We start from the raw sequence: 16647 nt of genomic DNA, 5'->3' as shown, positions 1-16647 counted from the left end.
AAATCGAAAGTGAAGCATACTGGAAAAAGTGCTAAAATGATGCCAAATCTGAATGGTAATGTCTGTCAGAGAAGTATTGAATAGGCTCCGGCTATTTTTCTCCAGGAAGAAGACGTGGTGATCTGAGTGATCTAAGCTAATGAAGTACTTTGACAGAACAAATATAGAACTATTTCTATTTGTAGGATAGATGCAAACTAGATGCCATGAATAAAAGGCTGCCTCTGGTAAAGCTAATGGGAACTCGGGAGAAACTTCCTTTACCCAGAGATGAACTGACTATGGAACCTGTTAGCAGAGGAGCCAAATAATGTTCATTTGATGGAAAGTTAGATAGACTCGGGAGAAGGGAATAAATACGTTGATGGGGTTGGTTAGGAGGAGGCTCATGTTGAACTTAAACACTGGCATGTACTTGTTGGGCTGAATGGCCAGTTAGCCTCCAGAATAGCATTACATAGAACATCACAGTACAGGCCCTTCAGCCCACAATGTTGTGCTGACGCTTTATCCTGTTCTAATATCTATCTAACCCTTCCTCTCACATAGCCCTCCATTTCTCTATCATTCATGTGGCTATCTGAGTCTCTTAAATGTCCCTGATGTATCTGCCCCCACAACCTCTGCCAGCAGTGCGGTCCACACACCCACCACTCTGTGTTTTTAAAAAAAAACTTACCCCTGACATCCCCCTTATACCTTCCTCCAATCACCTTAAAATTATTTCCCCTCGTGTTAGCCATTGTCACACTGGGAAAAAGTCTGACTGTCCACTCGATCTATGCCTCTTATCATCTTGTACACCTCTATCAAGTCACCTCTCATCCTCCCCCTCTCTAAAGAGAAAAGCCCCAGGTCACTCAACCTATCCTCATAAGACATGCTCCCCAATCTAGGCAGCATCTCCTCTGCACCCTCTCTAAAACTCCCACATCCTTCCTATAATGAGACAACCAGAACTCAATACAATACTCCAACCAGAGTTCTATAGAGCTGCAACATTATGTCGCTGCTCTTGAACTCAATACCCCGACTAATGAAGGCCAACAGACCACATGCCTTCTTAACAACCCTATCGACCTGTGCAGCAACCTTGAGGGATCTATGGACGTCGTCCCCAAGATCCCTCTGTTCCCCCACACTGCTAAGAGTCCTGCAATTAACCCTGTATTCTGCCTTCAAATTCGATCTCCCGAAGTGTATTACTTTACGCTTTACTGGGTTGAACTCCATCTGCCACTTCCCAGCCCAGGTCTGCGTCCTATCAATGTCTTGTTGTAATCTACAGCAACCTTCTACACTATCCACAACACCACCAACCTTCATGTCATCAGCAAACTTACCCACCCCTCTGCATCCTCATCCAAGTCATTTATAAAAATCATAAAGAGCAGGGGTCCCAGAACAGTGCTGTCTTTTAGATGTCTGCATAAAGGTGAAGGAGAATTTCAAGTGAGAAAAAGGGGGGAAAAAACAAACAAAATTGAGCAGATAATATTAAAATTGGTTTAGATCTCTAGTGAAGTTGACCTTTCTTGATGGTTGATGTTTAATATGGGGTTCTAACCTTAATCAAGAATATGGCATTGATTTTGTCTCATCTTGTGGAGTGAAAGCAAAACTATTTAATTTCATTGCTTGGTCATAACTTGAGCTGTATTTGCTGTTTGGTTTTGTAACTTCGATGCATGTGCCTGTTGTAACTTAGATGTAAATAGATCAAAACACGGGGTGATCTTATTGAGGTGTATAAAGTCATGAGGGGCATAGATAGGGTGAATGGATTCAGTCTTTTTCCCAGGGTTGGGGAATCAAGAACTAGACAGCATAGGGTTAAGGTGAGATGGGGAAGATTTAAAGGAACTTGAGGGGCAACTTTTTTTTACACAAAGGGTGGTATCTATGTTACGTGAGTTGCTGGAGGAAGTAGTTGAAGCAAGTACAACAACAACTTTTAAAAGACAGTTGGACAGGTACATGGATAGGAAAGGTTGAAAAGGTTATGGGCCAAATGCTAGCAAATGGAACTAGCTTGGATGGGACATCTTGGTCGGTATGGACCAGTTGGGCCAAAGGGCCTGTTTCCGAGCTCATGACTCCTTCATAACTTCAGGCTATTTGTTTATCTGAATACTTTTTGAAGAACAGAAAGTAAATTTAATGTCGTTAATTAAGACTGCTTTTTTTAACATTAGATTTTTTAATCACCCTACTAGTCTGTTGTAACTTGGGGAAAAATGATAAACCTGGTTATTGCTGTGCCAAAGGTAGTTGTGCAGTCATTGGGATATTTACCTGGAAAACACATCTATGCTTGAAAATTATATTTATTAAGTTTTAAAATTTTATTGTTTTTTTTTAATAAAGGGAATTTTGTATCTTTGCAGATTAAGAAACCAGAGAGAAACAGTAGTAAGCCATTCAGACACTCACCTGTTTGCCATTCACTTTTCCATCCTAATCCCATATCCCTTAATTCCTTTGCTATCCAAAAATCTTTTGGGACTAATGAAAACCAATAAAAACGGTATTTGAACTGAAACATTTATTAGTTTTTGGTATAGAGCAATCATTATTTGACTATGTCCAAGAAAGGATTGATTCAAAGTGGTAATTCTTTGGAAGCTGTCACTCTAGCCTCATTTGGAAACAAACATTGTGTGATGTATGGCATTATTTTTGTGAGCTTGTCTATTTGGAATACATTATCAAAGTATAATACATACTGACTCAATTTATAACCTTTTCAAGTATCTGATTTTCATTATACAATGATGGGGAAAAAAAGATTTATTTTCTTGATGATACCATTTTCTCATATGTGCTTAATTCCATTAGGTGACCCTTGATTCAGTGCCAAGCATGTGGTACAAAGACTGTATCTGCATTTTACATTATGTTCCTAATTCTTATCTGATTAAAGCTGTGCAAGCCATTAGACTAGTGGAAGATTCGGTTTCTGAGTTTAAGCTTTCCTCTTAATGTTCAACATATGCATTCCGCTGAAACAAATGTGGCCAATGAGTTAGCATTACGACTGGAAGTATCTCCCACAGCTAGTTGGGCAAAATGGGTCTGACTTTTATGCCCACCTCAGAATTAAACTGAGAACCCACATTAACAGATTAACCATGTTCATGTTCGTGTATTTGAACAGAGTTTAAGGCTCTGATTTCGACACTTTTTAGGGGTGCACTTTGGTACAAGAGGGATAGTGCTTTGTGAGGTTGCTATATGATGATTGACCTTTTGATCAATGTAATGCCAAAACATGAAACTAAGAATAACCTTCTTATGGTATCTAAGAAGCTATTCTTCCATTAACATGTTAGTTTTCATGTTTTTTTGGGACTTAAATTGGTGAAATTACTTTGAATAATTGTTAAATGATAAAATTAGAAAAATGAATTTAGAAATATCCCATGCTTCACTGGTTACAGATATTGTTTTGCTGCAAGCTTGGGCAGAGAAAAATTCTCTTGTCTTACATCATACTATGATTGCCTATGGTTTTGAATCATTGCAGCTCGTTGCCGTGTCTTCAATCATAACATTGCACCCATCTATGTATTTATTCATTAATTAAAACAGAGTGCAGTAAATACTCAGCAGGCCAGGCAGCACTCTTGGAGAGAGAAACAGATAATGTTTCAGGTTGATGACCTGTCAGGTTTTGAGGATCTGCAGCTTTTTTTGCTTTTCAGTTACATATTTATTCAATTGTAATACAAAGGAATGGCCATATTACTCAAAATTCACAACAACTGCCCCCTCTAGCATTGCTGCTTGTGAAAGAAATCTGAAATAATTGTGGAATCAATCGTCAGAAGGGAACTTGTCTCCAGATGGAATACAGAAATGGGACTACTTATGGGTGTTATATTAAAAAGAAAAACAGGGCTCATAGAAGAATTGAAAAGTACCCATATCTCACCAGCAGTTATCCCTAATGGGCACAAGAGAATGATGGAGGAGGAGGAACAATTCCTATGGTTTGAAGCCCTGCAGGCTGCTTTATGTATGCCACCAGCAGGCAGCTGAAACTTCCAAATCAAGTGAATATGACCAATAAGATGCCGTCTGCATTTTGAGCATTCTACAATTATATGAAAATTCAATATCAGAGTTCTGTAGTAACTTTCTTGCTTCTTGGAGCACTATTTCATGGAATCTTAGAAATGGTATGGTACAGGAGGAGGTAGTTGGCCCACGAAGTCTACACCAGTTTTGTGTTGAGGAACGTTGTTCATTCCCTAGCTCTTGACAAAATATTTCTCTGTCAAATGCCTATCCAATTCTTTTTTTAAAAGGCACCTGATTTATTCTGCTTCCACCATTTCTACAAGCAGTGAAAGGCAGATCACAATTACTGAGTTTTTAAAAAAAAGTTCAAGTCTCCTTTGGGCCTTTTGATCAAAATTTTACTTGCGTGTACCCTAGCCCTTTATGCATTTGCTAATGGGGGCAGCTTCTTTGTATTTACCCAACTAGTCAATACCTTCAACTTAATTTTCTCTAAGTGCTTCTCCATTCTAACCTTTCAGCTGAAATTCCTCTTCCTTGACTCATTGTAGTGCATCTTTTCTGCATCCTCTCTGGGACCTTTACATCCTTTCTAAAATATGGCAAGTCGAATTGAACTTGGTATTCCATACGTGGCCTATTTGTTGTTTTGTATTAGATTCAACACAGCTTTCCTGCTTTTGTCAGTTTTGATAAAGGTCTCAGAGCTGAAATGTTAGCTGTTTTTCTTTCCATAGATGCAGTCTGATCTGCTTGATTTTTGCAGCATTTTCTGTTTTGCTTCAGATTTCCATACAACATTGGGTCAATTGTTCAATCAAGTCTATTGCTAGCTCTTAGCACAATGCTTTCAGTCTCTTTCCCCCACTTATACCTCTGTAACCTATTCTTTCTCATGTGCCCATCAACTCCATCTTGATTCTCCTACCACTCACTGCAATTTCCAGCAGTCGGTTAAACTACCAACCAACATGTATTTGGGAATCGGGAGTAAACTGGATCACTCGAGAAACTCACGTGGCCATAGGGAGGATGTGCATATACCACCTTGGTTAACTGCTGCAACACTCTGCCACCCATTATAAAATCCAGGACCCTGTACATAAGGCAGCTTCAACATCTGAAAGTTCATCATTTGCATCTTCAAGTTCTCATTTTACTAGGGTTGTTGACACATTAATAGAGTATTTCTAAACTAATGTCAGTCATTCCTTAAATTCTTGTCCAGGCTTCTGTTAAGGCAGTTGCCATTTTGAAGTGTCTCTTAGATCAGAAAAGAAATCTGTTCTGCCGTTAAATAGTGGGTTATTTTATATATAAACCCTTAAGGTTTCCAGAGGAGGCCTGGCTTAAAAAGGAAAAAGGCAACTCTTGTATCTACGGAAAGTTTCTTATTTGATTCCTGGTGTCTTGATGGCTTTCCTTTACTTGTTCTCAATTAAGAATTTAAGTTGAATTGATTTTTCTCAGACTTCCAGCTATAGCCTTTGTTATATTTATTGCATACAAAGAGTATTGTATTAATGTAAGTATTTTTGGGTCGATTCTCCCTTTTCCTTTGCCATGAATTATGATTTTAGAGTATTATCTCCAAATCTTCAGTAACAGATCCTTTATGGAATGATTTACATTAAGGATTTTTTGTTTATTGGCAGGGCAGCTCCTTTTTTTTCCTAGTTTGCCTGAATATACCTAACTTCAGCCTAAATAACTTGCTTCCTCACCCCAGCCCTCTCCCGAGCAAGTTAGCAATCCATCAGCATTTAAACAGTTTGACTTTCTAACAAACAGACCGCAGTCAGTGAGGATAGGCAGCAATACCTCCGGCACGATTATTCTCAACACTGGTGCCCCACAAGGCTGCGTCCTCAGCCCTCTACTCTACTCCCTATACACTCACGACTGTGTGGCCAGATTCTGCTCTAACGCCACCTACAAGTTTGCAGATAATACCACCGTTGTTGGCCGTATCTCAAACAGCGATGAGTCGGAGTACAGGAAGGAGATAGAGCTTAGTGGAATGGTGTCATGACAACCACCTTTCCCTCAATGTCAACAAAACAAAAGAGCTGGTCATTGACTTCAGGAAAGGGGGCGGTGTACATGCACCTGTCTACATCAATGGTGCTGAGGTCGAGATGGTTGACAGCTTCAAGTTCCTGGAAGTGAACATCACCAACAGCCTGTCCTGGTCAAATCATGTAAATGCCACAGCCAAGAAAGCTCACCAGCGCCTCTACTTCCTCAGGAGGCTAAAGAAATTTGGTTTGTCCCCTTTGACTATCACCAACTTTTACTGATGCACCATAGAAAGCATCCTATCTGGATGTATCATGGCTTGGTACGGCAACTGCTCTGCCCAAGACCACAAGAAGTTGCAGAGAGTTGTGGACACAGCCCAGCGCATCACGGACACCAGCATCCCCTCCTTGGACTCTGTCTTTACCTCTCGTTGTCTTGGTGTAGCAGCCAGCATAATTAAAGACCTCACCCACCCAGGACATTCTCTCTTCTCTCCTCTTCCATCGGGTAGAAGATACAGGAGCCTGAGGGCACGTACCACCAGACTTGGACAGCTTCTACCCCATTGTGATAAGACTATTGAACGGTTCCCTTATACAGTGAGATAGACTATGACCTCACGATCTACCTTGTTGTGACCTTGCACCTTATTGCACTGCACTTTCTCTGTAGTTGAGACACTTTACTCTGTACTGTTATTGTTTTTACCTGTACTACATCAATGCACTCTGTGCTAACTTAATGTAACTGCACTGTGTAATGAATTGACCTGTACAATCGGTTTGTAAGACAAGCTTTTCACTGTACCTCGGTACAAGTGACAATAATAAACCAATACCAACTTGAAAATTTGTACTAATTTTTATTAGAAAAATAATAAGGTATCTCTTTTTTTCCTTTCTCCTGAAGGTTGGGAGGACCAGATCCACTGGACTACATCAGCATGTACAGAAATCCAGGGAGTCCAACACAAGATGTGCCTGAGCATTGGCATTATGTCAGCTTTGGTTTAAGTGACTTGTATGGAGACAATAGAGTACACGAGTAAGTACCCCAAAAGAAGTAAAAATTTAAAAAAAATTCAAGATTCGAACCGAAAATTTACTCATCTTAGATCTGTTCAAAACCTGTTGTCCCTTTCCAGAGTTTTATTGTTTGAACGCATGGCACAATGGCTATTTTGCAACATACAAATTTTTGAAAATAATTCTGTTATTAACAAGGGTTAGTAATAGAAATGTTTTTGACGCAAACTAATTTGATATCAATGTTGCGCATATAACTATGAAAGATACCAAAAAATGATTGATTGTATGTGGTTGCTGTACCAAAAATTGCTAAAGTGAAAAGTCTTTGAATATAATTTGTATGTTGCTGATTGTAAAAAAAAATGTTTTGACCTTAATGTAATCTGAGGATTGGCTCCTTCACATCTGGGTTGACTTATGGAATAGCCACCACCTAGCATGATGAATTGGAACTCTATAGGCTCTCAAAAGCAATTGCCCAGTGTCGTAGTTTAATTTGGCCTTGATGTACCAGATAGAGACCAGGGTAAGAGAAAACGTGATAGAGGAGGAGGGATGAAAGGGGGAGGAGTGGCGCATGTCTGTGCATAGACAGGACAGCCCGGAGGGCTCGTCTACAGAGGCCATATGGGTGGAGCTGAGGAACAGGAAAGGTGTGACCACACTAATAGGGTTGTATTATAGACTGCCTAATAGTCAGAATTGGAGGAACAAATCTGTAGGGAGACAGGAGACCGATGGAAGAAACAGAAAGTTGTAATAGTAGGGGATTTTAACTTTCCACATATTGACTGGGACTCCCACACTGCAAAAGGGTTGGATGGCTTAGAATTTGTCAAATGTGTTCAGGAAAGTTTTCTAAATCAATGTATAGAGGTACCAATGAGAGAATGCAATACTTAATCTCCTATTAGGGAACCAGGCAGGTCAGGTGACAGAAGTATGTGTAGGTGAGCATTTTGGGTCCAGTGACCATAATGCAATTAGTTTCAAGATAATTGTGGATAAGGATAGGTCTAGTCCTCGAGTGGAGGTTCTAAATTGGAGAAAGGCCAATTTTGTGGAAATAAGAAAGGATCTAGGTAGGGTGGATTGGGATAAGTTATTTTCTGGCAAGGATGTGCTCAGTAAATGGAAAGCCTTCAAAGATGAAATTTTGAGAGTGCAGAGTTTGTATGTTCCTGTCAGGATTAAAGGCAAAGGTAACAAGCATAGGGAACCTTGGTTTTCAAGGGATATTGGTGAGCTGGTTAAGAAAATGAGAGAGGTGTATAGCAGGTATAGGCAACTAGGAACGGATGAGGTACTTGAAGAGTATAGGAAATGTAAGAAAATGAGGAAGGCAAAAAGAAGACATGAGGCTGCTTTGGCAGATAATGTGAAGGTAAACCCAAAGGGTGATAGGTATATTAAGAGCAAAAGGATAGTAAGAGACAGAATTGGTCCCCTAGAAGATCAGAGTGGTTGTATATATGTGGAGCCTCAGGAGATGGGGGAGGTCTTAAACAGTTTTTTTGCATTAGTTTTACTCAGGAAACTGGCATCGTGGATATGGAAGGAAGGGAAACAAGCACTAGTGTCATGGAACATATAGAGATTAAAAAGGCAGAGGTACTTGATGCTTTACAGCGAATAAAGGTAGATAAATCCCCAGGGCCTGACAAGATATTTCCTCGGACCTTGAGAGAGACTAGTGTAGAAATTGCAGGGGCCCTGGCAGATGTATTTAAAATGTCCTTAGCCACGGGTGCAGTGCCAGAGGACTGGAGGATAGCTCATGTTGTTCAATTGTTTAAGAAAGGCTCAAAGAGTAAACCAGGTAATTACAGGCCAGTGAGCCTGACATCAGTAGTGGGTAAATTATTGGAAGGTGTTCCGAGAGATATAAGTATTTGGACAGCCAAGGGTTGATTAAGGATAGTCAGCATGGCTTTGGGCGTGGTAGATCGTGTTTAATGAATCTTGTGGAGTTTTTTGAGGAGGTCACTAAGAAAGTAGATGAAGGTAAGGCTGTGGATGTTGTCTACATGGACTTTAGTAAGGCCTTTGACAAGGTCCCACATGGGAGATTAGTTCAGAAGGTTCAGTCAATGGATATCCATGGAAAGGTTGTAAACTGGATTCAAAATTGGCTGAGTGGGAGAAGACAGAGTGGTTGTGGATGGTTGTTTCTCAGATTGGAGGCCTGTGACTAGTGGTGTGCCTCAGGGATCTGTGTTGGGGCCTTTGCTGTTTGTTGTATATATCAATGATCTAGACGATAATGTGGTAAATTGGATTAGTAAGTTTGCGGATGACACTAAGATTGGAGGTGTAGTGGACACTGAGGAAGGCTTTCAAAGCTTGCCGAGGGATCTGGACCAAATGGAAAAATGGTCCAGAAAATGGCAGGTGGAATTTAATGCAGACAAGTGTGAGGTGTTGCATTTTGGAAGGACAAATCAAGGGAGGACATACATAGTAAATGGTAGGGCACTGAGGAGTGCAGAGGAACAAAGGGATCTGGCAGTTCAGACACACAATTCCCTGAAAGTAGAGTCACAGGTAGACAGGGTTGTAAAAAGGGCTTTTGGAATCCTGGCATTTATAAATCAAAGTATTGAGTGTAGGAGTTGGAATGTTTTGGTGAGGTTGTATAAGTCATTGGTGAGACCAAATTTAGAATATTGTGTGCAGTTCTGGTTGCCGAACTACAGGAAGGATGTCAGTAAGATTGAAAGAGTGCAGAGGAGATTTACAAGAATGTTGCCGGGTCTTCAGGAGTTGAGTTACAGGGAAAGATTGAGCATGTTAGGACTTTAATCCTTGGAGCGGAGAAGAATGAGGGGAGATATGATAACAAAATGATGAGGGGCATAGACAGGGTTAATGCAAGTAGGCTCTTTCCACCTAGATTAGGAGAGATAAGTACGAGAGGACATGGCTTTAGGGTGAAAGGGGAAAGGTTTAGGGGGAACATTAGAGGGAACTTCACTCAGAGTGGTGGGAGCGTGGAATGGGCTGCCATCTGATGTGGTAAATGCGGGCTTGCTCTTAACTTTTAAGAGTAAATTGGATAGATACATGGACGAGAGAGGTCTGGAGGGGTATGGGCTGGGAGCAGGTAAATGGGACTAGCAGAATAATGTTTTGGCACAGACTAGAAGGGCTGAATGGCCTGTTTTCTGTGCTGTATTTTTCTATGGTTCTAAAAGTTATCCTCTTTTTTCCCCCCCCCCCGGTCAGAAGAAGAACTGATGAAAAGGATTATCAACCTGCTTTCAGTTTTTGCTGTTTGGTCTGACACACAAAACTTTTCAAAAAGAGTGGTTTGATTAACCAATTCATGGTATATTGCGATACACAAGATGAAAATTAATTTCCTACAAAGCAGTCTGCATTGAAAAATGTATATGTAGCAGTAAATACTTAAGTACATGTTGTAATGCATCACTTGACCTTATTACAATATATTTACTTGACCTACGTTTTTGCAAATAATCAATCTTAATTGACCATACATAAGTTTATCCTGTTCAATATTTTTCTAGTGATTAATTTAATCAAGACTAATTTTAGAACTGGTTCCTTATTTATTGACTTTGAAATCAGCAAGTTATAGTTCAGAACTGGTCTTTGGAATTTTTATTTTGTATCACCTGAAACAGGAAGTATTTTATTTTCAGAGTCTAAATTGAATAATCAATTTACTTAAATTCCCTTTTGAACTTGGCCAGAAATGATTATGGATTAAAATGCCCCAGTGTATACTTTGCATACAAAAATACGAGACTTGATTAGAAAACGGTTATATGTCAGTGATATGTGTGTTGAAATCTGCTTTATGTAGTCAGGACTCCAGCTTGAAATATTTGAGATGCAGAAATTCAAATGATAACAGTCTGATGACTGACCCATTTTCTGGGTTGTGTAGCATGTAGCATCTTTCTTTCAAAAAACAAAATACTACAGGTTCTGGAAATAGGAAACTAAAACAAGATTCATGAAATACTCAACAGGTGAGACAGCATCTGTGGGGAGATGATCAATGTTTCAGGTAGATCTTTCATCAGCCCATTCAGCTTCCTGACAAAAGGTTGTCGAACTAAAATGTTAAAGGTATCTCCCCACAGATCCTACTTGACCTTTTGACTATTCACAGCATTTTATGTTTTAAAACTTAATGAATTTGTTTGGAGTTGTACAGCATGGAAATCGAGCCTTTGGCCCAACTCATCCATGTCGACCAAGATGTCTATCTGAGCTAGTCCCATTAACTTGTGTTTGGCCCATATCCCTCTAATCCTCCTTTATCCATGTACCGGTCCAAATGTCTACAACCCTTGTTAGACTGTTCTTAGTTGGAGAGTGGGAATAATCATCATCTCTCTGGTCTTTGTAATTCCCGCTGCTTCCTCACCCTTGACCAAAGAGTATTCTACAGCTGAACTCAAAGTGAATAGGAGTGCCTCCTCAGACCTGAGATGTTCAGTACTCTCTCACCCTTCCCTGGAAAATGCATCGACCTTCATCTTTTAGTTGCACTAGTTGTCTTGACAGATCAGTTTCGTAGATGAAGTTCTTTTTAACTGGATGAGTTATGGTGAAAGCAATTTTGATGCTGTTGAATAAATGTGCCTTTTCCAACTGTGCAATTCACTGTGTTTCAATGAGTGGACTATTTCATAAGACATAATCTACAACTTGAAATCATGTCTGCATTGATTACAATTATCCAGATCATCTAAGCTTGTGAAATTTTACATCATTAATTCTTGTTGTTGGTTCTATGTTTTGTGATAGGAATTTAAAATGTGTTCATCATGTGTGCAAGTTGGGAGAAATAAATTAAAACCAGCATGTGAATTTGGCATTATTTGAATCTTGTTATTCAAACATGTGTTCTGCATGAGGCTCATGGCATGGTAGTCTTTATTTTTGGAGCACGATATATGTACGTTTTGGATTTTCCTGCAGACAACTTTGTAAGCAGAGATTAAGCAAGGTATTGAAATAATTTTGCTAAGAACTTTGCGATCAAAAGCTTTGCAAAGTGACCCCCTTAACCCTACTGGTTTTTGAAAAATGTAATTTTTAATCCAAAAATGAATATATTTTCCTAAAACTACTGCCGCTGCCAAATACTATTTATGTTTTTAAGGGATGGTGATGGTTCTCTGTACGGTTGGTACTTAGTACAGATTTTATTCCTTTGCAGAATACATGATCATTATTAACTCTTAAGTGGGATGTTCCATGCAAAGGATTATAATAACAGCTTCTGTTCTCTTGATTCTTTTTCAGTGCAAGAGTGGACTATATTTAATAAAGCTATCTTGTTCTTTATATATAAACTTGAAGCTTTCTCATTTTGTTCCTCTGATCAATATTTAGTAATGTTTAATTGGATTGTTCCACTTAACTCATTTTTGCCTCTTCATCTCCCCTCACTCCTTGCCTGCTCAATCTCAGGACTCTCCCACAAAATGGTCATGTGGTTTATTTCAGTAAACCTTGCAATTTTTTTCCGTAATCCAGATTTCAGTTGTCTTAAATAGTTGAGGGATTTGATCATCTTTTACCTAATACTTACCTACCCTTTTGACTTGCTATTAATTTTAGTAAGCTGCTGTGATGTTAGTCAATCCTGTCTTGCATCTGATGCAGCTCAGTTTATTTCTGAACTCTACAGTGTTTGGTAGTATTTGCCAAACTGTTCAGTAATCTATTCAAATCTCTTGTATAATGAACTTTTAATTCCACTCCCTCGCCCTGAAGCTTGTAATTTATCTTATAATACCATTCTGCAGGTAGCAATTTTGATCCTAAATTGTGAAAACCATGTGTTGTTCAAACATGATGGTAGAGGACTCCTATAGTTGATTCATTCTATGCCTGTGAATCTGCACACTTTAGATGAGACTACTTGGTAAAATGTTGAAGAGTTGGAACATTGTATTTTTCTACTGCCTCAGGATGCCAGAGCAGAATATAAGGGACAATAGGATCGTTAAATTCAACACAAATCAAGAAATGAATAATCAGAGCACAAATACAGGCAGTCCACAGGTTATGACAGGGTTCTGTTCCTAAGAATTGTTTGTAACCCAAACTGTTCGTAAATTGGAAATGAACAAAATCAGTGTGTGGGAGAGGATCACACAAACAGCTGTGATGGGAGAGCAAGCAGGTATGGGAAGAGTGGCCACCAGCTGACCTCACTGACTCGGTGAATGAGAGAGTCTGCTCAGTGGTGCCACCTTTGCTTGGCTCCACCCATCCCCTGATGGTTGTGGCTCAAGGGCGGGAGATAGAGGTGGGTAAGAAGGTACAGGGAAATGCCCCATTCCCATCTGGCAGAAGATGCCTGCAGCCCCGTGGCAGTGGGTAAGTCCATTTATATCCATCCCGCCGGTCTCCCAAATGCTTGTTCATGCGTACAGGGCTGTCCATAAATTGGGCATTTTTAATCTTGGACCTGTAGTGCATTTTCAAAAATTCTTCAATCAGCATTTGTCCATTCCTAATTACCTTTGAAAAGATGTTGGCCAGTATTGAGTCACAGCATTCTATGGATTGAAGGTGCTTCCATAATGCTGTTAGATAGAGGGTTGCAAAATTTTAACCTATCAAATGTATTCCGTAGTTTGGATTATATTTGACTTGGGAATGTGCAGGCAATACTATTGCTGTGCATCTGCAACTATAGGAATTTGAGATAGCAGGGGTTTAATTGTTCATTGACAAAATATGCATATCTTTGCCAAGGCTTGTATTTATTATCCATCCCTAATTGCCCTGAACTGGGAAGATGGTTACGAATCAATCACATTGGAAAGTCAGGATTCACACACAGGCTAGATCAGATAAGGAAGGCAGATTTCATTCCCCTCAGGACTTTAATGAAGAAAGTGGGTTTTCATGACAAATTCTGTAGTTTCATAGTCTTTTTAATTCCAGATTTATTTAATTATTTGAATGTGATTTTCCCAGATGTTATGGTGGGTTTATTTTGTGTCTGGGTCAGTGGTATAGGCTTCTGGATAATAATCCAGTATGCTGCCGTTATAGTTTAGGATAGCAGCATACTGAACTATTTGCTGCCTCGGATCTTGTAGACCTTTCACAATACAGATAATATTTGCATTTTTAAGAATATCTGTAGAAAATATGAGTGAAGTAATTTTGCTTTGGATGTTGCACATTGATTTTCTTTGGTTGTGATGAACAAAGTTTCAGTCAGTAGAATGGTTAGCATATGATTCAAGATGTGACCTGATAATTTTGGACAGAAAGTGTGCATTCAAGCATTGCAGCTAGACATTTAGGCTGGATCTCCCACAATACTGGATGCTGGCTATTTTTTAAGTACTTAAGGCCATTCCTCACTGTTCCTGCTGAACTTCTGGTGGAGTTCAGTAGCCCTCTTGTCTTAATAGGCACGCTCCCAAAGCTAAAAGATTAAAAGAGCCCCAAAGAGAGGTAAATGTAAAGATTGAAGCAAGGGTCAAAGTACAGACAGGAAGATCTAGAGAGTCTCTAATCATTTCCATTTTCTGTCAGCTTTTTGATATCTTTCATGTTAAGGACTTGCGTGCTATTTCCATGGCTATATATAAATAAACTGCATACATGAAATTTTAATGTTATTTTAAATGACTGATTCTTTTAAAATTTAGGGTAGGGAAAGGAGGCTTTCAAGCAGAATGTTAATATTTGCCTAGTATTGAAGATCCTGGCTGTGGTTTCCTGCCACAGATTTTCTGTCTCACCCACAAGCCAGACTGTCAATTTGGCTGGCTGACATGCAAGAAATCAAGCAAAAAATTATAATGTGGCCTTGCAGTTTTCCCATATTGTTCTTCAGTTATTGTGGCCTTCCTTGCAACATTCTGGCCTCTTCATAAATCACCAACATCCTACCTCAGAAGTTCAGAATATTTAAGCCAATTCAGAATCAATGTCAGTATTAATCATACCCATACTAGGGATTGTTTTGAGGATAGTACTGTTTTGTATATATTCATTCAACCTTGTTACTGGCCCTGACACAGTCAAATTTTCTCATTTACTGTAGCTATTTTATTTTAACCCCTTATGAGGTACTGTCTTGCTGTAATTGCAGCAATATTTAAATAAATAATGGTCTTGCCTATGGGTTAGGGTACAACCACATAGGATGATTTAATTCAAATAGAGTTCATTAGCAATTTTCCTCAGACTCAAACTATCCTGTGATTAAGGTGTGATTTGATTAAAGTTTACCAGGTTTTAAGTGTAGACAGATCCTCTTTTCCATTTGCAAAGTCTAGGACTAAACAGCATAGGCTGAAAATGAGATCTAGGTCTTTCAGAACTGGAAGTCAGAAATATCTTCCACATGCAGAGAGTGGAAGAAATTTCTAACATTTCTATAGATGGCATTTGAGGCTAGGTCAGTTGTTAATTTAAAATTTAAATTAGATTGATATTTTTAAGCAATTATTTAAAGGGAAAAAGATGTATGGGGTTGGGTCACATCTCAATCATATGTTGTGACATAAGTCACAAAGGTGTATTGATTAGACTTTACTAATCATTATGACAATGGATGTAGTTAAAGATATTATTTAAATGGCACCCACCCAATTTCATATTGCAAATGAACATGGAAGTTGGCAGAGTCTTGTAGTTCATTGAAAAACTTTATTCTCCAAAGCAGTAAGTAAATAGAGAAATAGTGCTCATAAAAATGTTATTTGAGGCTTTAGATAAATATTATACAATAAAATTAGTCTAAACTACTTCTCGAATCATCGAATAAAGGCGTAGACTATTTTCTAAATGGGGAGTGAATTCAGAAATCAGAGGTGCAAAGGGACTTGGAAGTCCTAGTGCAGGATTCCCTAAAGGTTAAGTTGCAGGTTGAGCCGGTAGTAAGGAAGGCAAATGCAATGTTAGTATTCATTTTGAGAGGACTAGAATATAAAAGCAAGGATGTAATGCTGAGGCTTTATAAGGCATTGGTCAGACCACATGTGAGCAGGTTGGAGCCCCATATCTAAAGTAGGATGTGTTAGCATTGAGAGGGTTTGGAGGAGGTTTACAAGAATGATCCCAGGAATGAAAGGGTTTATGTATGAGGAACATTTGATGGCTCTGGACCTGTACTCGCTGGAGTTTAGAAGGATGAGGGGGGAATCTCATTGAAACCTATCGAATAGAGAAAGGTCTGGATAGAGTGGACGTTGAGAGGATGTTTCCATAGTGGAAGAGTTTAGGACCAGAGGACATAGCCTTAGAATAGAAAGACGTTCCTTTAGAACAGAGATGAAGAATTCCTTCAGCCAGAGGGTGGTGAATATGTGGAATTCATTGCCACAGGCAGCTGTGGAGACCAAGTCATTGGGTATATTTAAGGCAATGGTTGATAGGTTCTTGATTAGTAAGGGCGTCAAAGGGTACAGGGAGAAGGCAGGAAAGTGGGGTTGAGAGGGAAAAATAAATCGGCCATGATCAAATAGCAGAGCAAATGGCCTAATTCTGCTCCTATGTCTTGTGATCTAGCACAATCATGACTAAATATGCCACACATGTCTGGCCACATACTTGAAAT

The 16647-nt window shown here is 39.3% G+C and overlaps 1 protein-coding gene across 1 annotated transcript in view; it reads left to right on the top strand.

Annotated features, from left to right (window-relative positions):
• sufu (suppressor of fused homolog (Drosophila)) overlaps window positions 1–16647 on the top strand; it is an 81071-nt gene that overhangs the window by 2549 nt on the left and 61875 nt on the right. Inside the window, exon 2 of the mRNA XM_052027700.1 lies at window positions 6955–7089. Within this exon, the coding sequence (XP_051883660.1) occupies window positions 6955–7089 (135 nt within the window). The remainder of the gene's footprint in view (window positions 1–6954; window positions 7090–16647) is intronic.

This window comes from Pristis pectinata, chromosome 12, assembly GCF_009764475.1.
Source record: "Pristis pectinata isolate sPriPec2 chromosome 12, sPriPec2.1.pri, whole genome shotgun sequence".
NCBI classification, from domain to species: domain Eukaryota; kingdom Metazoa; phylum Chordata; class Chondrichthyes; order Rhinopristiformes; family Pristidae; genus Pristis; species Pristis pectinata.
This window is presented reverse-complemented; position numbering and strand designations above follow the sequence as displayed.